Source organism: Tasmannia lanceolata, unplaced genomic scaffold (genome assembly GCF_043159265.1).
Source record: "Tasmannia lanceolata isolate RefF3 unplaced genomic scaffold, GAP_Taslan_0.1 ptg000026l, whole genome shotgun sequence".
Taxonomy (NCBI): domain Eukaryota; kingdom Viridiplantae; phylum Streptophyta; class Magnoliopsida; order Canellales; family Winteraceae; genus Tasmannia; species Tasmannia lanceolata.
The window spans coordinates 9465802-9489998 of NW_027518703.1; the positions used below are offsets into that span (position 1 = coordinate 9465802).

Consider the following 24197-nt stretch of genomic DNA (forward strand, 5'->3'; position numbering starts at 1 on the left):
AGAATAACAGTCACCTAGAAAACGTATGAAAATCTTATAGGTTGGAATTTCTAGGTCTGACTCACCAATCCACTCTTAGCCCTTTTCGTTTGAGGTTGTGGCTTGTGGGCCCCGAACCGATTAGAGTACTAAAAAATTACATTTAATTTAGACCATTAAATAAATTACATCTAATTTTTAGTCCTGTAATAGGTTTGGGGCCTACAATCGGTTGCCACAATCTCAAACGAACATGGAATTAGGGTTGTTGACAGTAACTAAACAATTGATTTTTTTTTGTAGTTAGATAACAGTTCAATAAGGACTAAGGTCACGAGTCGCCTCATGATGTTCTGCCAGATCAATGGTATTAAATACACATACATGTCTCTGTGTGAGTTCCTCACCATTGATATTGATGGTACTATCCACTCAGTCAATCTCACGCACACACAAACCCGGTAACCTTACTTATAGTTTGGGCAGAGCTGCTTTACCCATTTTAGAAAGCTTGATACACTCGTGGTTTTAAGGGGCCGTTTGGATACACGGATTTTAGAATACAGGTTTTAGTTTGAAAACAATGTAGAAGAGGGTTCATGATCAAGCTGCTGAATGTTGTCCTGGCAACATTTCTTGGATTTTAAGTAAAAAATCCAGGTTTTAGAAATCTCTCCCCCATCCTGAGATTTCTAAAACCTGCAATCATGGGAAGATCACCTGCTCTCTTGCTGTCGGAAAGAAGGGCAAGAAATCATAAAACAACAACCGATCTCTTTCTTCTCTTGTCTCCCATCTACAATTTTGTGGAAATCTAAGATTCTAAAACCCGCATATCCAAACGGCAAATTTCGTTTGAATTCCGAAATCTCAAATTTTCGGTTGGGGCATAACACAAATTTCGCCTAAACCCCCAAATTTCAGCTGAAGAAATTACCGAAATTTCGATAATTTCGTACTGAATCTGAGAATTAATAAAATAATACTTTTTTTTTATTACCGGATTTCGGCCGAAATTTTGGTTTTAGCCTAGGGTGAAACCGAAACCAAAATTTAAATCAATGTATACAATGCATATATTCCTCCTAACATTTAAACCCAAGGCTGAATAAGTAGTGGTGGCAGTGGCGCCTCACTAAATGACATAGGATGGGCCTACATTTTTTTTTCCCAACAAAAAGGGAAGTGATATAATCGCCCCCTTTTCTTCCGAGGGTCAGCCCACTCTTCATATTTATAACTACCCTTTTACACTACAAGGGGTGGCCCTAGGAAGAGAATGGCAAATACGTCACCGACCCAACAAAAATGAAGAAAGTAGACATAAATTGTCCGCAAAACAGTCTCTGTTGTTGGATTATTACTGATATTGGCACTACATATTTTAATAATTTCACAAACTCAGCTTGTCTTTTCTTTTTTACTCGGCTTCTGAGACCATATTGGAAACTGTAATAACCTCCAACCGCTATTTAAACAATAAAAGACCAGATGAGTCAGTGCAATTATCAAAACATGATAGTGCTAATATCAGTAGCCGGATTATATTGTAAAGATAATAATAAACACACAACTCGAGACGGAGAGAGAAAGTGTCCACATAAAAGTATATCATTTGCAGGCGTTCTCTACTTTTTCTCGCCTCTCAAAATAAAAAAGGGCGATCTAAAGAGGCCGAGGGTTTTCTCATTGATAGCACCACCACCACTGGTTATTCCATCCCTCCCCCACTCCTCTGTCTCCCAAAAGAGGAGAGAGTGCACATATCAAAACGAGGGTTAGGGTTAGGGTTTGGTATTTTTTTCTTTCTCTGATTTGCCTATTCATTTCCCTCTTATATTGGGAAGGAGAAGAGGTTGATTTTCCTGTGTTGAAGAAGAAGATGGGCGTGGATCCAGTACCTTCAAACTCCCATGGCAACATTGACGAGCATATTTCTCAGCTAATGCAGTGCAAACCCCTCTCCGAGCAAGAGGTTCTCTCTCTCTTTTCCATATGATTTCTCGTTTTCTGTTAATTAATGTAGGTTATTTTATTTTCTCCACAAATGCTCGATCTCTGTTGCTCGATTCTCTTTTGATCTGTCCAAATCGGATGTTTTTCGGCCAATCAACGTCGATTTGTGTCAATTAGCGTGTTTTGTTCCTGATCTAGGCCGTTTCTTTAATGTTTCTCTGTTTTGGTAGAGTTAGGGTTTTTGAGATCTAGGGAAAGGAATTTTATGAGATTGCAGCTTCGTGGCTTAGATTTGCCATACAAATGTTTCAGATCTCCTGTACAATTTATTTCTGTTTCCGTACTTTTCATATTAGGGTTCGTCATGTTGCAGGGATCAATTTCTTCTGTCGTAATTGGTGGATTTATTTTTTTCTTCTCAGGCTATAGGTTGTTGTTATGGTGATTAGGTCTGAGATCCATTGAAATGGGTATCTACTGATTACTTGCGATGGAAATATATGTTAATGAAAGCATATCTTAATAGGAAACAATTCAATTTCCTTTTGTTGAGTGCAGATTCATTCATAGCCTGGTTAACTATGTAGGTTTTTTTATTTTTTATTGATTTGATTCCCAATTCAATATGAAAACTTCTTTTCCATTTTCAGTTTCTATTTTGAAGTGTTTGATTGGTGACACAACGAGGCAGATGGGAAATACCATTTTTGTTTCAGTTTACTTCCAAATCTAACACTTTTTCAAATTGTAGCCTTTTTTTTTTGGTTCTCCAACGGCCCTACTATACAGTGGCAACATGTGGTGCTTCTTTTGGTGAGATTTTGATGCCTCCATGGTATAATTTAACTGAGGCTATTCATCATAGTTTTCATAAGTGTGCCCTGACGTTTTTATAGTTTGAAATGGTTTTCAATTTTTTTCTGGGAACTTGCAGAATGATTTAGTGTAAATTTTAATTTTACTTGAGCTTTGACCTAGTCCTGGTTTTTAGCCCGTCTAGTGAACTTACTAGTCATTAGCTTTTTGTTGCATTTCAATGGTAACATGGTAAGTATTGTATAGTTGTTCGTTGTTATTTTTTGACACCAACTATTTATCACTCGCATGCATCATGCTCTTCGTTCAACTTTTCAGTTATTTGGATACCTCAATTTAGTTATTACATATCATTTCACTAAAGTTAGTTATTACATATCATTTCACTAAAGTTGACTTTTTAAAGATTTGCTTTGTTAGCCATATTTTTCATTGGAGTGCTTTTAATATAGTGCATTCATTGCGGGGTAGTATGGAACTTTGAAATGATACCGCATCTTGGAAGTTAGTATTGGAAATTTCTTACCTGTACAACCTAATCAAACTGCATTTACAACATCACTTGTTGTTGGCCAGCCCGGTAGCAGATGTTTTGGCCATACAACGAGTTGTGATCAGAGCACTTTGATTATCAGTTGTCTTTTCCCTATAGTGTAGTTGCAGTTCTGTTTTGTGCTTCAAGTGTAACCTTTGTTATTCAAGGATAGCTTGTCCCTTTGTAATTTGTCCCTTTGTAATTTGTCCTTTTTTGCTGCAATGCAGTTGCTCGTTTGAAAAAATAATAATACCACCTCTTCTTCGAGTTTGGATCTATGCCCGTAATCTTTGCCTAGGTGTCATGGGATTGACACTTTCTCTGTGATTTATGGTGGTATCCACCACGAAAGAGAGCTATTGATGATTGACACTTCATACACGGGGAGTGTCTTTATGGCTGTCCAAAGGAACTTGGTTGTACCTCACAGATGGTTTATATATTGTTGTGCATATGTCTTGTATTATGATATTATACAAGACCTTGACGGACTAATGTGCACGACAAATACGAGGAGTGTACAAAGATCTCGTATTCTGATATTATCCGTTCCAACTTATCAAGGCCATGACCAAGATTGTGTACAAAGCATACACAACCAAAGATCCGTGGAGTGAGAGGGAAAGGGTCATGATGAGGACGTAACATAGCAAAAGGTGAGGAACCACCAAGGACAGAGGAGGTAAGCCGATTGGCAAGGTAGTTGACAGTGAGGACGGCATCACCCCAATAACTCTTGGGGACCCGCATTTGAATAAGAAGAGTGCGAGCGCCATCCAGTAACCCTCATCGTCTTTTATTTTCCTGTTTCGGGTTGACTGCCTTAGTTGGCTCCTTTGATGATTAATGAAATCTGCAACCATTCATTTAAAAAAAAAAAATGGATCACTGAAACCAGTTGTAAGTAGGGTCCTGTTTTGAGACATTGGAACTGATTCCCTGTAGCATCCCAGCTCTTACACCTGAAGTTTCATGATAGAGTTTCATGACAGAGTTTCTGGGTCCTCAATTTTCTTTTCACATGTTAGAAGATCGGCTAATAGCTTAGTGGATCGGTTAGCGAGGGAGGGAGTTGATATGCAGGGTTTGGAGTTTTTTTTTTCTTTCTTGCTTCCTTGAATTAGGGTATCTGTTGCATTCTTTGTTGATATTTCTGTATTTCGTCTTGTATTTTCCTGTTTCGGGTTGACTGCCTTAGTTGGCCCCTTTGATAATTAATGAAATCTGCAACCATTCATTAAAAAAAAAAACGGATCACTGAAACGAGTTGTAAGTAGGGTCCTGTTTTGAGACATTGGAACTGATTCCCTGTAGCATCCCAGCTCTTACACCTGAAGTTTCAGGTGTTTTTATAACATACAATCTCAAGCTATCTGTATTATACTTGTTTTTTCTTATAGCCTATCAAAAGTTCTTTCTCGCAATATAATGATATAGTTTAGGTGTTGATTTTGAGCATCGATCCAAACTAATGCATGCCATGGCATTTAGGGTCTGCAAACTTAGCTTGCGTGCTCTCTTCTTTTTTGATGCAGGTTAGAGTGTTATGTGAGAAGGCCAAGGAGATATTGATGGAAGAAAGCAATGTACAGGTGAGTTCTGTTATTCCATTTCCTGTTGTTCAATTACTTCCCTTATGTGCTTTATCTTTTATAGCTTTAGATCTCATAGAATTTTGGTGGGTTCTGATTTATATGATTGTACTTAGATGATTCTTTGACTGTTCAAGGTATTGGGATGCAGAAGTTACTTTTTTTCCTGAAGGAAATTCTTCTCTGATCTGTCAGCTTTTGGGGGCAAAGGTTATTGGCTTTCTTACAATCGATTGAACAAATTAACTTTTTATTGGAGCCTGCTTCCTATAGAAACATTCCATTTGGAGCTGGTTCCCTAAAACTGATGGTTTCCTCCTTAATATGTTATTCCCCGTGTGATGTAATTAATGGTCAGTATTTCCACGAAGCTGGCTGTCACAGGAGAAAACTTGTGTATCCCATATCAATGTATATTGAGGTTCCTTAGATCATCACTAATCATATTATTTTAACAGATAATGGGGCTTTTTTTTTAATCTAGGGCCAGGTAGACTGACTTTTACTCTCCCTATTGATATAAGGACTAATTATATCATAATATAAATGAGAGTTACTGGCTCTTCGTAAATGTCAAACAGCTAGTACAGACTTGACGTGTGCTTTCCCAATGAGTTCAATTTTTTTTAACAAGGATAGCATGATATTATTAAAGATCTTTGTTTAAAAATGATATTATTAAAGAAAACAATAAGAGGCTACAAAGGATATTCACAGTACACACCCTTAAACTTATGCAGGACACACCTATTGCCAATTCAGCTGACCTTCTGGCTCTCCTTAAATATGTGTTTTGCCAATATTTGTATATACGTTTATGCACGTGCGCACACTTATATATAGTACATATATATTTTTTGAATGGCGCGCGCGCACACACACATGTATGTATTTATAAAGCTCAACAGATACCTAATTTGACCTGAAAAAATTTTGTGACATGAATTCATCTTCTAATATATATATATATATATATATATATATATATAGAGAGAGAGAGAGAGAGAGAGAGAGAGAGAGAGAGAGAGAGAGAGAGAGAGTGTTGGTGAGCTTAAGCTCACCAAACTTATGGTGAGCTTAAGCGCCCAATCACATTGGGGTCTACTTTGTTAGGATGATCCAAAGCATTCATTTGAAAGGCCCTTACATAGATGGGGTGTGTACCAAAAATCAGCTCCATAGGATCATCCTAACCCATCCATTTGTGGAGGTCAAAATAGACAGACATTTTCCACAAATCTGCCCATTTTTTGTCCTCCACAAATGGAGGGGTTAGGATGATCCTATGGAGCTGATTTTTGTTACACACCCTATCTATGATAGGGCCTTGCAAATGAATGGTTTGGATCACCACAGAAAATGTGGGACCCATGTGATTGGGGCGCTTAAGCTCACCAACACTTTCCTCATATATATATATATATAGAAAACGGTTCCTACACATATGTGTAGAGAGTTCTCTAGACACTAGCTTAAAATACAGTGGGGGCCCATATTGTTTGAGTGATCCAAGCCATCCATTTTAAAGGCCCTCACATAGATAGAGTGTCTACAAAAAATCAGATCCATAGGATCATCCCAACCCTACGATTTGTGGAGGTAAAATGGATGTCTTTAAACCTTCACAAATTAGTCCAATTTTTGCCTCCACAGTTCGAATGGTTAGGATGATCCTATGGATCTGATTTTTTGTGGACACCCTATCTATGTGAGGGCCTTAAAAATGAATGGTTTGGATCACCCAAATAATGTGGCCCCCATTGTGTTTTAAGCTAGTGTGTAGATAACTTATCTACACATGTGTGTAGGAACCGTTCTCTCATATATATATATATATATATATATATATATATATATATATATATATATATATGAGAATAGAGTTCCTAAGGGTGCCCTCATATAGCTTATATGAGGTATGAGGTGGCTCTCACAAAACATAAGGGGCCCACATTGTTAGGATGATCCGAAGCATTCATTTGAAAGGCCCCATCATAGATAGGGTGTGTACAAAAAATCAGCTCCATTGGATCATCCTAACCCCTCCAAAAGTGGGGGCAAAAATGGATAGACACGTTTTATCCACAAATCTGCCCATTTTTGCCCCCGCATTTGGAGGGGTTAGGATGATCCAATGGAGCTGATTTTTTGTACACACCCTATCTATGATGGGGCCTTTCAAATGAATGCTTCGGATCATCCTAACAATGTGGGCCCCTTATGTTTTGTGAGAGCCACCTCATATAAGCTTATATGAGGACACCCTTAGGAACTCTCTCTCTCTCTCTCTCTCTCTATATATATATATATATATATATGTACGCTCGTGCGTACCAAGCTTATGGTATGCTCGAGTGCCTAATCACATATGGGCCCACTTTGTTAGGATGATCCAAAGCATTCATTTGAAATGCGCTATCATAGATAGGGTGTGTACCAAAAATATGCTCCATAGGATCATCCTAACCCATCCATTTGTGGAGGACAAAATGGACAGACCACAAATCTGCCCATTTTTGCCCTCCACTTTTGCAGGGGTTAGGATGATTCAATGGAGCTGATTTTTGGTACACACCCTATCTATGATAGGGCCTTGCAAATGAATGCTTTGGATCACCACAAAAAATGTGGGACCCATGTGATTGGGGCACTCGAGCGTACCATAAGCTTGGTAAGCTCGAGCGTACAATCCTTTTCCTTTCTCTCTCTCTCTCTCTCTCTATATATATATATATATATATATATATATATATATATATATATATATAGAGAGAGAGAGAGAGAGAGAGAGAGAGAGAACGGTTCCTACACATGTGTAGATAAGTTATCTACACACTAGCTTAAAATACAGTGGGGGCCACATTATTTGGGTGATCCAGACCATTCATTTTTAAGGCCCTCACATAGATAGGGTGTCCACAAAAAATCAAATCCATAGGATCATCCTAACCATTCGAACTGTGGAGGCAAAAAATGGACTGATTTGTGAAGGTTTAAAGACATCCATTTTACCTCCACAAATCGTAGGGTTGGGATGATCCTATGGATCTGATTTTTTGTAGACACCCTATCTATGTGAGGGCCTTTAAAATGCATGGCTTGGATCACCCAAACAATGTGGGCCCCCACTGTATTTTAAGCTAGTATGTAGAGAACTCTCTACACATATGTGTAGGAACCGTTTTCTCATATATATATATATATATATATATATATATATATGAGAAAACGGTTTCTACACACAAGTGTAGGTAGATAAGTTATCTACACACTAGCTTAAAATACAGTGGAGGGCATGTTGTTTGGGTGATCCAAACCATTCATTTGATTGGCCCTCACATAGATAGGGTGTCCACAAAAAATCAGCTCCATAGGATCATCCCAACCCTATGATCTGTGGAGGTAAAATGGACGTGTATAAACCTTCACAAATCTGTCCATTTTTTGCCTCCACGGTTCGAAGGGTTAGGATGATCCTACGAAGCTGATCAAATGAATGCTTTGGATCACCCAAACAATGTGGGCTCCCACTGTATTTTAAGCTAGTGTGTAGATAACTTATCTGCACTTGTCTCTAGAAACCATTCTCTCTCTCTCTCTCTCTCTCTCTCTATATATATATATATATATATATATATATATATTATTGGGTCACTTGAGTCGAAGTACAATATTTCTGACCGATTCTTAGTTAGTGCAGTTCTACCCTTCATAGATACCTAATTGGACCTGAAAAAATTGTGTAACGTGAATTCATCTTGTAATATTTGAAAAAAAATCTATTTTTTGGTTACTTGAGTCGTACAATATTTCTGACTGATTCTTAGTTAATTGCAGTTCTACCATTCATACTTCATACAATGGTTCCAAGCAGCAGTGGTGCTAGACCAATACTTGAAGGGCTAGAACCTTTATTGAATTGAAATGTTGACGGGCTTCAATTTCTTTTCATATTCTTATCTTGTCTTTCCTTTTTATTTGTGTTTATGTTATGAAGGCAAGGAAAATTCGAAGATCTTTGTTGCTAGTTCAAAGAATACCTTCCATTGTTTGATTATCTCCGACTATTGCTTAACTGCTTTGTAGGGTTTACCATTAAAAAAAAAAACTGCTTTGTAGGGTGAAGTCATGGTTACCTTAAAACTGTTAATTTTAGAACCCTTCCCTGGTTAGTTCCAGTTGTATTATTGCTGTTATAAATTCGCAACACAACATGTTTTTAGGTTTATGTCAATCAAGTGGCAGTACCCAAGGTACTCTTTAAGTGTCATTACCTGTGGCTCTTCTATTAAAATAAAATAAGCTTTGTCCATTCTCCACTGATTACATTGTGGTCGACTATAGAGGAAGGAGTTTGAATCTTTGATGGAAGGCTCCTCTAAACTTCGTACTTTGAGTTTGGGAAATTAACAATGATGGAATTGAAGTCTTTGCCCAAAATTTGGATTAAGATGGAATTTAGATGATATTTTTTTCATGAATGGTAGAATTTAGATGATATTCTGTCTCTAAGATGATATACTTGGTGTTGGGACTGTATATATTTCATGATTTTCTGCACTGTCTATCTGCGATAGGATCCTGGAATGAAAGCTTTCTTTAATCTTTTCTTTTTCCCTATATTTTTTGCCACAATATTCATAAGGTTCTTGGAAATTTTTAGATTTATTGATGTTCCCAACCTCAAATGTATTGTAATTCATTTAGTTTTTGAGTCGGATTGTGTTGTAAATTGTTAGGTTTGTGAAAGAGAAGAATAATCGAGTATTCAATGGTAATTATAGGCCCATCGACTCCATTCAACAACATATTTTTTTCTCCCATTGTGCATTGGCGGCGGCCATTCTCCCTGATTTCATGGTTATTACGAAATCGTCTATCTGTAGATCTTGGGCGGAAGTTTGTTTGAGTAGGATTGTCAAAGACAAGCCGTCTCCTGGGTAGTCTCCTCCCATTGGGCTCGTTAAGCCGAATTTCGACGGGTCTAGTATAGGGAAACGGGGTCATGCTGGTATTGGACTCTCTTTCGAAGTCCAAATAGTGAAACTCAATGGGCTTATTTTGGACCTATTTGTGGAAAGGATGCTAATGAAGGCTACGAAGAGTATGTACAACTGGATCAACTAATAGTATGTACAACTGAATCATCCATATATACTAATAACAGTTTGGAAGCATGAACAAATATATTGATAATTGAACAGTATTAGCAAGAAAAGTGAGCATGTAATAGAGTCAAAGAAGGCTACGATGAGAAAAATTATTGCTTCTAACTGTTCTTTAGCAAGTAATCCCTATTTCACATTATTACTATTCTCAGTTCTGAAAACTCTGAACTAAAGGGGGAAAAGTCTTCTGTGGCACTTCATTTAGTTTGGAATTGTGACTTATATTGTTGTCTTTAGACTCAAATTGGCATTCAATCACCACGTCATGACTTAACTATATCAGAAATTTTACTTGTATATATTCACCACGAATTAACCATTAAAAAAAAACAAAAACAATCACCATGAATTGTATCGGAAATTGTACTTATATATTCACTATGCATTAATTGTTAAAAGTTCTGATAAAAATTCTCTTTTTTTTTGGTGCTGCAGCCTGTGAAAAGTCCTGTGACGATATGTGGTGATATTCACGGGCAATTTCATGATCTTGCAGAACTTTTTCAAATTGGAGGGAAGGTAATTCTCAGATTGTATTTTTCTATTCAATGAGGAGTGTGAGTGCTCAAAATGGGTGTAATGTCATTTGTTTGACATTTCTTTATTTTTATGGCATATGTGTTGATGATTGAATTTGATTCATTTTGTTTAAGCTCCTTAGAGGATATTTATATACAATTTAGTTATATTTTTTCTGAAGAGAACTAACATTATTATTATATTGATGTTTTTTGGGTTAGGAAGAGTTTTTTTTGACAACCTCTATCTGAATAAGAATAAAAAAGGAAAAAAAAACAAAAGACACACACCTGGGCATATCTGCTTCAAGCAACGCTTTCACGGGCATATCTGCTTCTAATCTTCGGAAGTCATGGGACATCTACAAAATTAGTTCCATTCTACGAGATGCCCATTATCCTTGGTGGGTTCTTCCTCCCATCCATGCATCAAACTTAACTTTGCTAGCACTGGGAATCGTAGCCCTGGTGAGCAAGGTTTTAAATTTCGGTTTTGGTTTCGGTCGGCACAGAAATGTTTCGGTTTTGGTTCGAAATTTCGGTGGAAATCATGTAAAATCAAGGAAACGTATGGAAACATACGCAAAAGATAGAATTTAAGGACGAAACTTCAGGAAATGCTAGAATAAGCACAAGCACACACTTAAAAATCATCACATAAGCAAGGCAACCATCCATAATGGTTTAAAAGCATTGAACACCTAGTGACATGCACTATTGCACAGGTCTTATAATTTAGCAAATACCAAATTTCACATGTAATTCATATAAACATTTATACATAATACATGCTCCACATTTTGCATGCAATTCATATAAATATAATTGCCTTTAAAAACAAATTCATATAAATATAATTATGCAATACACACTAATATAATATACCACTATTACACTTATGACTTTGGTTAATGCATTTTGGTCGTTTCGGTTTCCGTTTTGGTGGGGATGGAAATGGAAGCATTTTGGTCGTTTCTTGTTGTTAACTTACCAACTTCTCCAAAAGCGTAAGTTGTTGGAGAAAGGCGTTATTTATCTTTTATACTTTAACACTCCCTTGCACGTGTGGCCCACTTGGCAAACACGTGGCACATGTGGTCCCACTTGGGCCGACCATCGCATGTGGAATTTTGCTATCCTAGAGGTTTGAACTCGAGACCGTTGGCTGTGATACCATGTTAACTTACCAACTTCTCCAACATGTTAACTTACCAACTTCTCCAAAAGCTTTAGGTGTTGGAGAAAGGCGTTATTTATCTTTTATACTTTAACACGTGCCATTTTCGGTGGTAATTTAAACCCATGCTAGTGAGGTGTGCTAGTGCTGTGATCATAACAGTGATGTTTGGTGTGCATACTTGGAGTCATTGGGATTAAGGAGTCAAATGAATGAGAGATTCCTGCATTGCGGTGCAAAATCTGACTGCTGGCCCTTTCCTTTTTGAGCCATTAATTTTAATTACTTGTAATTTCTTCCATGTAATGAAAGCTAGAAAGTATCCCATGGAAATACGATCATGTTATTGAATTTGCAGTAAAGAAAAATCTTTCTTATTAATTAATTTATTTTCTGAATTTGAAATAAAGAAAAATCTTTCTGAATAAAATTGAGTTGAAGTTGGTCCAAATTGCTTCTTTATTTTGGGGAACTGATACCACTTTTTATTATATTAAGTTGCTATTGGTTTCTTTGTTCTTTTTCAATGTTCATGGCCTGATAACATGTGTGTTGTTTTCAATGATTCTGTGACTTGTAGTGTCCAGATACCAATTACTTGTTTATGGGGGACTATGTTGATCGTGGTTATTATTCAGTTGAGACTGTAACGGTAAGTACGAGATGAATCTTCCCATTTACATGTTATTCTCTTGTAAGAAAATATATGACTGATTATATTCATATACTTTGGATATGAAATTATGCGCACATACTCAGAAACAATCGGCACATATATGAGAGATACATGCCACTCACGGATATTACTGCTGATACTGTTGATACAAAGGTTTATTGACAATTTCCTAATAAATAATCCTTTCTTTTTTATGGTGCCAGGGCTATATTTACTATGATAGACACCATAATATCCTAGAGGGGAGGATGGAATTGTTCTCAGTAGTATGCTGCAATTAAGTTTTTTTCCAGGTTATATGATCAAAAACAGTTTTGTGATGGATATTTTGCTTTCCCTAAAGAAATTTCTTTGTAATTATTTTTAAGCAGACATTTTTGTTGTATTTCCAAAGTTGTACAAACCAAGGTTTTAAATTTCGACCAAAATCTGAAATTTCTGACCAATATTTCGGATTTCGGTCAACACCGAAATCCGAACGTTCCGAAACCGAAATTCCCGAAACGTACCAAATTTCTTTCAAAAAATTTCGGTCGATAAATTTCAATATAAAATTATTATTTTATTCCTTTTTAGCCGAATTTACCGAAACCAAAATTTCGGCCGAAATTTCAGGAGAAAAATCCATAGTTTCAATAACTTCTAGCGAATTTCGACCAAAATTTCGGGATTTCGGCTGAAATTTCAGTTTCGGTGAATCCCGAAACCGAAATTTAAAACCTTGGTACAAACCAAGAGTCAAAGTTTCTCTCCACATTGAGATGTGGTTATCTTTCAACAGACCCAACGATAGTTAAAAGAAAAATAGGGATCAAATCTCTTTGAAAAATAGGTTTATCATGCTTTAACAATTTTTTGGCTATTGGTTCAACAAAAACATGGGTATATGATACTTATTTATGACAAATTGAAGTGAGAGTACCTATACTATGAACCAAGTGAGAACACCTTCCCAGCTAAGAAATCTGCTCAGTCGTTTGCTTTTGATAAAACATGAACAGAGGCTACCTCCTAACCACTAGATGTGTCCGAATTGTCATCTAGAATCTGCACTGGCCTCCAAGGACCTGACTCTTATAAGCACATGACAACACTATGAGAGTCCGCTTTCACAACCCTACTTCCCCAAGATTCCTATAAGAGGGCTCTAGCCTCTGCCTCATTTGCATATATAAGCATAGGTGGCTTGAGAAAGTGCACTTCACAATTCCCATCCCATTTGGATTTGAGTTGCCCAAAAATCTTCTATCTAAGCTAACTCTAGTATGTCATTGCTCGGTTCTTCTGAGACAGTTTCTGTGAATTTAATTTTGTTTTTTGCTCATAACTTTTGCATAACTTTAAGAATGTTGTTGAGGCTTGTGTACTCGCGGGCCGTGGCAGATGTTCCGTGTGCGTTGAACTTTTTTCTCAGCGTTTTTTTTTTAGGTTCTTGGATTAAGGATCTCACTTATGTTTTGAGGAACTGTCCAACCAAACTTGGCTTGCCTATTGGAAGGCAGGTTGACTTGGTTAGTTGATCTGAACAAGATACAAAAATAACTTAAAAGATTCTCTGAGAGGAGGCCGATCCAGCCAGCTCACAACTGGTAGGTTAGTCAAAGTTCTGTTCCATATCAAGAATTGAAGAAGTCGGATGTGGAAGCAATCCAAAAGCAGATTAGATCTTCTTATGGTATAGGTTCTCTATCCAATTCGATCCCTGAAGTCTCTTTCTCTCGCCAGGCCCCGCCCTGCCGGCCTATAAAACTTGTCGACTGAAACCTTTTTTTGGCCCAGTAGTTCCGCAGCTACTTCCGTGGTTGTTGCCAACGGGGAACCTGTTGTTTGCTTTGAATATGATTTCATGATTGATGAAGGGAATTAGTCATAGCCTCATAGGGATGAAAAGGGGAATCTCAATCAAAATCTGTTGATAAATGAATCCCAATTTGTTGATTGTGTCTGGGCCGAGTCTGAGCTCGGCCATGACTTGCTTGATGTTGTGCTGAGTTGGGTGTTTTACATCTTCAGTTGGGTCCTGATTTGAACAATATTAACTAACTCTTTTCCGCTTCACACTGGTTTCAGGAGCTTTCATAATTTTGGGCTATGATGTTTGTATGCCATATCGATTGGTTTCTTCTTTTGAATATAGGCCTTTTGTTTTTTTTTTCTTTGAATTGCAATATAGGCCTTTTGTTCTTTCATGCGATTAATAATGTTGAAGTATTTCCCTGTTTCACCTTGACTGTTTTTTTATGATTTTTTATGCCGAGGCTGCCTCACAACAGTTCTTCATCTTGGTGTTTGGTGAAGTTCCATCTATTTTGATGATACTGACTGGTTTGTTTATGCAGCTCCTGGTGGCCCTGAAGGTGCGATATCCTCAACGAATAACCATTCTTAGAGGAAATCATGAAAGTCGTCAGGTATAATTTTTAACTTCCAGGTTTACTTATGATCTTTTCCCTTTTGTTGTGCATTGGGCCAATCAAATTATTATTGGAGGGTAAGGGATTATAGTCTTAGTGCTCTTTAGGACTATCAGTTTATCACACGATATTGCACTTTGGAGGCCTTTCATTTTTCATCTAAATCTGTTACTTTCTCGAGATTTATGGTGTCTCAACTATTTTTTATATTTAATAGGGGCCCTTGAACCGTGCATTACATTTTCTTTGCAGATTACACAAGTTTATGGATTTTATGATGAATGCCTAAGAAAGTGAGTTTCTTTCACACATTCTTGTTCGGTTGAAAATTTCGTTCTGAATTGACAGTATTCATGATTTGCAACCCCAAAAACTAAGTGTAGAAGTTCCTTTGACATTTTCTGAAATGTTATTTCTTATAACTTTATTTGATGAGATCTCCATCTGTAGACTTTATTGTGCCTCTTTCTTGCAATTTGGCTTTCATAAACATTACAGTGCTGAATTAATCTAGGAAGGCAATGCCACATTTCCAGCTTTTCAGTTAGAGGGTCTATTCCACTGTATGAGTGGCACTTTGTGTTGATTGAGTCCGTTAATCTGGTGGACAACCATTAGTCTGGCTCATTGTGTTTGGCCATTCTGCATGCCGATGATCTTGAACTATTAATCGACACCATTATCGAAAAGTCATCTTTTTGGATTTAAAAGAAAACTCATAAAATCATACCTTCTGATCGAGGTGATGTACTGACGTTCAAGGGGGTAGCATCATCCAAACAAATGAAACTGGGCAATGTACGATTATTGCTGGCCTACAAGATCAGTAGAAGCAATCTCACCATAAAGTGCCACTTGTATAGATGGCTAGACAGTGTTACCAAAACAAGCGTAGCAAGGCCATTTCTTCGTATCCATTTTCTTAATATCTGTGTTGTTCGTTTTAACTTATTTTGATAAAAACCTGACTTGCAACCAAAAGGCATATAGATCCATCTTATGTAGTGAGACCATGAAACATATTCATTTTAATATGTAAGTGAGGTTTGATTGCTCGACTGAGGCTTGATTATATCCTTAAATTTATTGGTTTCTAAAAAGAATAACAAGCTTATAATATTTCTTGGTATGTCAAAGTTCCATAGTTCTTATTATTTGTAACGGAGTTGAATTGCTGGTTCAATAGTTCTTACGGTAATATTTTATTATTTTTTGTTTATAATGTTTTTCCATTTTTCAAGTTATATGTAAAACATAAGATGAATGGATTTGCCTCTAGATTCATACATTTGTAATATTGATAGAATGCTTTGAATCGACGACTTCCTAACAGTCACTAGAATATTAACTTGGGGCCCGTTTGGATGCCGAGAAGATTTTGATTTGGATTTCTCACATTTGCAGCCCTTTTTGTATTGTAATTTGGATCGGATCAAATTCTTGGATTTCTAATTCAGCAGCTGACAGTGAAAAAAAAATCAGATTCTAAATTTGCTGTGGAAAGAAGAAATTGGAAATCCACAGATCTGGCAGTTTCCTTCACCCTCTTTGCTCCTCAATCTCTCCCCTCCACTAGGAAGTACCCCCTTCCCTCTTTGTCTCCCTCTACATGAGCTGCCGGATCTATTCATTTTGTATTCAAAACTCAATTCCAAATCCGAATACAAAACGGGAGGTATCCAAACGGGCCCTTATGGTAAATGTAATGTAATGTTTTCACTACCATTTCCATATGAATTAGTCACACTTTCTGGTTCCATTAACAACTATTTCAGGTTTTGGAATCTGAGCTGTTCTTTGTGAAAAATGATTGATTTATAATTATGTTGTTGGCTCTAGGAGCTCCTGGCCATTTGATTTAAGGTGGGCATCTAGCCTTTATCTTGTGCAGTCTGTGAAGGGCATAAGCGAGTACAATTCTTTGTGCTTTTCAGATTGCGATTAGGACTATTCTGATGGGTTAGCGAGTGAAATTATCACGGTTTTCCCCTTTCTCTTTTAGTCTGGAATTTAGTTGGCTTCACATTAGTTGTTTTTGGATTTTCAAATATTTAAGCATTTGCAATTTTTCTCTTGACATTTTCACTGAACTGTTTGCATAGGATTTGGCCTTTGTTTATTTTCAGTTGACTGGAAACTGAATCTGTTGTGGTCATATCCTTCATTGTGTTTCTAGTATTCAAACTTCTGCTTCTTTGGTTCTCTTGTATCCAGAGGACGTTAGTTGCTCTTGTAGTTAGCAATTTAGAATTTTGTGCTAGAACCTTTGGTTTCTCTCTTTTTTGGTCCTTTAATCTTTACTAATACTTGATTTTGACTTCTTGGTTACAGGTATGGTAATGCAAATGTATGGAAGATCTTCACAGACCTTTTTGATTATTTTCCTTTGACAGCCTTGGTTAGTAGGATTTCTCATATTCCCTCTTTGCTTGAGTTCTTTGGGCTTTAGGTTTCCTGTTTCCACTCTTTTTTTTTTCTCTTGGCTGATTTACCTACTGTTGACTTTTATTTTGTGGTAGTGATATGGCAAATAATCATCATAAATTCTAGCAATATACCTGTACAAAATTTCGAGTGCCTTTTATCCTTTAGGTATTTACTGATGCTGGTGTTTGATCATGGGCATTGTTGGGTGTCAGCATACTCATCTATCTGTTTCACACTGTTTGAAGTTCATCTGTATAAACCTTCAGGATTCAGCCCTTAGGTTTGTTACGAAAATAGAAACTCTTATTCAAGATGTAATCATGCAAGCGTATGTTCAAACTGAAGACAACAAAGCCAAAAAAATTAGCATATTTACTGTAGTAATTAGTAAAATTTACTCTGCATACATGGTCACCTAAGCTTGAGATGGACAGAGATGTACGTTTAGAGAAATCAGGCAAGTCATAAGGGATTTACAGCACTGTCTACCTTTTTTAATATACTTTTTGAGAAGACAAAAGATGCATTAAAGGGAAAGATATTTTATCAATTGTTGAGATTGCTCTATATTTAATTGTCTCTATGTTCACTTTGGCTAATCAATCAGTTGAGTCATTAGCTTAATGGGAAGTAGGGAACACAATGATCTTTACATATGCCTTTGATTTCGTCAAGTGATATGAACAATTCTCTAGACTAGAGTTGTGATAAGCAGCCTGCCTGACAACAAAAGATGAGCCCCTCTCCACCAAAAGACAACAGGAATCAGATTTTTTGAGGAACGTATCGAGAGAGAATTTGATTTGGAATCCCACTCATGATGACCTGGTCGAATTGGGGGAGGCAGTAGGTATCATTGTGGGTCAATCAATTGGGGAACAAGAGGTGATTGCAGTGAGGAAACCTGTGAATGAACGTTAAAAGGCACCGTGATGGATTCATGTATGAAAATCTTCCTTTTTCTGTTCTCCTTTTATCACACTAGATCCACCTCATCAAGGCCCCTTGAAAATAGCTCCTTATATCCATATCAGTAAACCATCTAATTTGAGTGGGTTCCCCTGTTTATATGACAGCAAGGAAAATAAACTCTCTCTCATAGTTGCATTTGCTGCCTGGTAGGCCCTCCCTATTGCGACTGTTGTTTGGTAACTGCTTTCTGGGCTGTACTCTTGGTGCCACCTTTTCAGTAATACATACTGATTGCTAGAAATGGCCACTTCATATTGATATAATCATGGCAAGAGGTTTTATCGTAAGGATGGGCCTTTTGGCGAGGATGGGCATTTGAGGTATAGCACTATGGGCTAGCAAAAAAATCTTGCAAGTGTGGACCCAGCATTCCTTGCTGTGCTGTAGGTCATTTGAGGAGGGTCTTTGTTGCAAATGATGGGTAGGACCACTGGTTACTAGGCTTTTGCAACTGGTAAGTCAATATTCGAGTCTCTTGGAATTGCTTAAGAGATGATGGGCTTTCAATTCACACCATCTTATTAGGTTTCCGGAGATTGCGAGGCTTTCTCATTTTGGCTTTGGATCTGATTTGGAGAACATTCATGAATAAGACTACCCAAATTGGCCCTGCTGTTTACACTTGTTCACATTTTTTATTTTATTTTATTTTATTGAATGGCTGGTATTCACATTTTATTTGATGACTTAGGTCTTTGTTCATTGATTACACAAAGGCAGCTACACACGTGCTGTTTAAAAACTCTCAGCGTCAGTCGTGACTCGAGTTGACTCCCTCCGAGCTCGTCTGAGTTTTTCCCTACCAAGTCAATCAAAACTCCTTTGACTCGCCTGAGTAAATGAAAACTTGACCGTGTTTATCATTTACTCATCTGAGTTGACTCCCTTTTACCCGGCTGAGTTCTCGTTTTTCTCTAAGTTTTGAAACAGTGATACACTGGCTGTGCACATTTGTAGTTCCTTATTGCCAGTAATTACTGCCACTGCATTACAAGGCGCCTTTGTTTAATAGTTTCCATCTATTATTCGAGCTAAGTTTCATAACTAATTTATCAGCAAAGCTGTTTTCCCACATCAGTTGATGGCACTTATCTTTGCCAGGCGCAAGATTCCACATTTTGTGTAACTGTTTCCACCACTAGTAGCGTACATATAGTTGATGAATATTGTCTGATACATCAAAATTTGTACATGGGCTTGGCGGAGTCCTTGGAAGTTTCCATAAGGCTCAACTTAATGTTGCTAATAGTTCTATGCTTTGTTCTTATGAAAAACATATGTAAATGCTACTTTCTGCCATTGATCTTAACATTTCTTTTAGACTGCTACCCATGCATTACATATATTATTTATGTATCTGCCCAGGATTCTTTGTGGGAGAACTTTGGCTCCAATCCTTGGATGCCTTTAACACTTACCGCAAATATGGACAGTTTCCAATGCTATTCAACATATGATGATTTTGTTAAGTAGGGCTAGCTGTTTCATTTTGTCAAACTAAGTTTGGATTATTTTTGTTAGCTGACTGTCATTATGTCCTATGTGAAGGTTGAATCAGAGATATTTTGTTTGCATGGTGGCTTGTCCCCATCTATTGAGACCCTTGATAACATACGAAATTTTGATCGTGTTCAAGAAGTCCCTCATGAAGGGCCCATGTGCGACCTCTTATGGTCTGACCCAGATGATCGCTGTGGTTGGGGCATTTCTCCACGTGGAGCTGGATATACCTTTGGCCAAGTAAGTTGCCCCGCCGTCTTTTATTTGAACCTTACCTGGTCCTGGTGACTTCACTAATGGCATTTTGTGTTGCAGGATATATCGGAGCAATTTAACCACACCAACAACCTAAACCTAATCGCCAGAGCTCATCAATTAGTCATGGAAGGATTCAATTGGGGACATGTAATCCTTCTTTCTTCATTATCTTGAGCATCCCTTTGCACGTGGTTGAGAAGTTTAAATATCTGAGGGTTTAAATGCATATATATTTGTAACAGGAACAAAAGGTGGTAACCATCTTTAGTGCACCTAACTATTGCTATCGGTGTGGAAACATGGCATCGATCTTGGAAGTTGATGATTGCAAAGGGCACACATTCATTCAGGTCTCCCTCTCCCTCTCCTTCTCTCTCTCTCTCTCTCTCTCTCTCTACACACACACACACACACACACACACACCAAACTTCCTATGAGATTTAAGTTCGCCTGTATACAAAGATGTCAAAGTTTATAGGAAATTTAAGATTGGCATGTCTTGAAAACACTCAATTAAGACCAGTTGCTATCACTTGCAAGGCTCGCTAACTGATTCACATGCAAATGAGTTTGATTTAGACTTGTTATAGTAAGGCTCATTAACCAGTAATACCAGTTGCTATCTCAATTCAGTTAGTTATGGTAGGTCATAGATGTTACCTGTGCGATATGAAGGATTCAATTGAAAATTGCCTTGTCCAATACTAGATTATAAGTGTTTTAATTATTGATCCTTCCCATACTAATTTGTGAGGAAGATGCCGTAGCATTGGGTATGGTCTATGAACTTTGAAAGTCTTTCAATTAATATAGAATACCATATATTATGGAAATTGGTATGAGGATGATCAGGGAGGGCGTCAATGCCGGGAGGGCCACTCCCTGTGCGTTGTGCACGCTAGCCAGACCAATGCCCGTGCACTTGATGTGCAGGGAGTGGCAGTGCCGACCCTGGTGTCTTGCTGACGCTACCCTTGGTGTATTGCTGGCGCTACTTGTGTATCTGTATCATCTCTTCTGAAAGGAATCTGAAAAGCTTTTTGGGTTCTTGCCACTTTTGTATCTTGTTTTTGCAAACTTATTCCCCGGTTTTTTTTTGTTTGGTGGCTGTGCACAGTATCTACATTAATTAGTTCAATGATCATATGTTGTTTATTGGGCATGTCCACATCTATGTGCTTATACGTGATATGGTGGGACCTATGTGTCGCGAAACATCGATAAAACAAGAAAATCCTGGAATATATATATATATATATATATATATATATATATATATATATATATATATATATATATATAGAGAGAGAGAGAGAGAGAGAGAGAGAGAGAGAGAGAGGATTGTGAGCTTGAGCGTTGGAACCTTATGGTGAGCTTGAACTCTCTAACCAATGAGGCCCACATTGTTAGGATGATCCAAAGCATTCACTAGAAAGGGCCTTACATAGATAGGGTGTGTACAAAAAATCAGCTCCATAGGATCATCCCAACCCATCCATTTGTGGAGGTCAAAATGGACAGACCACAAATCTGCCCATTTTTGCCCTCCACTTTTGGAGGGGTTAGGATGATTCAATGGAGCTGATTTTTGGTACACACCCTATCTATGATAGGGCCTTGCAAATGAATGGTTTGGATCCTCACAGAAATTGTGGGACCCATGTGAATGGTGCACCATTTGGTTCCAACGCTCAAGCGCACGAACATATTCCTCATATATATATATATATATATATATATATATATATATATAATTTTTATCATTTAGCATGTCTGAGAATGTACACAAGAAGTTTGAAAACTTGTTACCTGTGTTGCAGTTTGAGCCTGCGCCCAGGAGAGGTGAGCCTGATGTAACCCGTAGAACACCGGACTACTTCTTATGAGGCGAGTGTCAAAGTTCTTACCGAATTTCTAGCAGCATGAGCAAAAACTTGTTGGATGATGGTGGAGTTGCAGATATGTTGAGAAATCTATTGTCGGATTAACATTTGTAATTTCAAGCTTCTATGCTTGGTTGGTGGTGGGGAAAGCATGTAAAATGAGCAAAGGTAAGGCTCCCCCACTTATTCGTTTATATTCAAAACTGTGCTGATTTCCTCGGCGTTGGTGGTGAAGCTGAAGCAGAGCATGTATCATTTCAAAGAAGAACTCGTGGTTTTCTTTATTTTCTTGCATTCTGGGGTCTGTAGAGAGAGGAGATTCTAATTTTAGAGGGTGCTTTCTATTATTTCAGTCTTGATTTAGCTGATGTTATGTTTGGCACTTTTTGATAGCTGTTTTTCCTTTTGGTCTTCATTCAATGAGCTTCGGTACTTTAATATAAGATGCATCCAACCTTGGATCTTCAACTCAAAGCTGAAGGCATGCTTCTCAGCTTCTGAGGATCATTATCAAGGTGTAATCTTGAGGTTGGTTCATTGAAGAAAAATGAGGCTTATTGACACAACGATGAGATGTGGAGCTTTCTTTCCAGAAACGAAATATAAATTGCTCTCTTGTGGCCTCTTTCTGTTTGATCTGCAAGCCAATGGATCCATTCTCCAAATAAACTATCTTCGTTTGATCAATACCAATTGACCTATTGAAGATACCCTTTGAAAAAGTAGTTTGGTCCCATTTAGACTAAGGGGGGCATTAATCAAATAATCCTATTGCAATTTCTATTGAAAAATGCACGTGTATTGATATTGGGCATTCTTTGGGTATCTGATGGGGAAATTGCTTTGAAAATCACAAGAAGAAGTGGTACACACGAAAACAATTTCATACAAAAAATGCAAGCTTTTTTTAATAAAATTTTGGACCAATTACCAATGGGGGACAAACATTAGGCAGAATTATCAACTGGACCCAGGCTTTTCAGAAATTACCAATGGGGGACAAAATCTGTCTTTTCAGTAAAAGCTGGACGAAAATACCCTTTGGCATATAAAACACGTTTTGACTTTGGAAGGGGGTTTTCAAGTCTCTACGATTGGGGTTATTAGTAACCCTATTTTGATACTTGATAACCCCAATCCTAGAGATTTGAAAATTCCATTCCAAAACTCCAATACCCTCGGCCAATTTTCAAGGACTTGATAAGCCCATTCAGAAATTGGTAACTCCATTTTTTATACTAGATAACCCCATTCCTAAAGACTTGAAAACCCTCTTTCAAAACTCCAGAACTCTCGGTCAATTTTCAGGGACTTGAAAACCCCGTTCTAAAATTGGTAACCCCATTTTGATACCTAATAACCCCAATCGTAGAGACTTGAAAACCCCCTTCCAAAGTCAAAACGTGTTTTATATGCCAAAGGGTATTTTCGTCCAGCTTTTACTGAAAAGACAGATTTTGTCCCCCATTGGTAATTTCTGAAAAGCCTGGGTCCAGTTGATAATTCTGCAAAATGTTTGTCCCCCATTGGTAATTTTCCCTAAAATTTTATGTGGACAAAATAGGGTTCTAACTTTAATAATGTAAGGTATTTAATAGCTACAAAGAAACCAACTTTTAAAAGGTATATAATATAAGGGCTTTGCTAGGGACCACCCCAGAAGGCATTTCGCGGGTTGGCTGTTGCATGCGCAAACAGCTACGTAGGCTCAATTTTCAACAGGTTTTGTCTTATTCATTTAATTCGTCTGAGGTGGTTGTACTCATGTAACAGCCGGCCCATGATGGTCCCTAACAAATCCCTATAATATAGTAGTTGTAGAGAAAGTTTTGTGCTTAAGATATTCAGTAGTTACAAAGAAATTTATTATTTAATAATTAAAAGAAATTCAGAACCATCCCACTTGCAAATAAGCCAAATTTGTGTAGAATTATAATAAGGGAAAAATACAGATACACCCCATCAACTTTCTCATTTTCAACTATAACCCTGACTTTTAAAAGTCACCAACTACAACCCCTGAGGTGAGGTAGACCCGCTCTGTTTACGGTTCGTCGACAGATCGAAGGGTTAGGATCATCCTATGGAGCTGATTTTTTAGGCACTCATTATCTGTGTCGGGTCCATCAAATGAATGCTTTGGATCATCTAAACAATTTGGGCTTATTGTGCTTTTGGCGGTGTTTGAATTCGGGTATGGGGTTTGGATCGGGGGTATGGGCTCTTCATTAGCATTGATAGTGTTTCAAAAGAGGGGGTCTACCATAATCATATGGTTGAATAGCGGAGATTGATGGTGCCTCATTTTCTCACTAGCTGGCAAGG

At 37.6% G+C, this 24197-nt stretch overlaps 1 protein-coding gene across 1 annotated transcript; it reads left to right on the forward strand.

Moving 5' to 3' along the window:
* Positions 1 to 1566: 1566 nt before the first annotated feature.
* On the forward strand, positions 1567 to 22240 carry LOC143858363 (serine/threonine-protein phosphatase PP2A catalytic subunit). The gene is made up of 11 exons (XM_077368995.1): positions 1567 to 1954; positions 4822 to 4878; positions 10482 to 10565; positions 12322 to 12393; positions 14757 to 14828; positions 15084 to 15124; positions 17163 to 17229; positions 19779 to 19970; positions 20046 to 20135; positions 20231 to 20338; positions 21810 to 22240. The coding sequence occupies exons 1-11, from the start codon at positions 1862 to 1864 to the stop codon at positions 21873 to 21875; spliced, it is 942 nt and encodes a 313-aa protein (XP_077225110.1). The 5' UTR covers positions 1567 to 1861; the 3' UTR covers positions 21876 to 22240.
* Positions 22241 to 24197: the final 1957 nt, after the last annotated feature.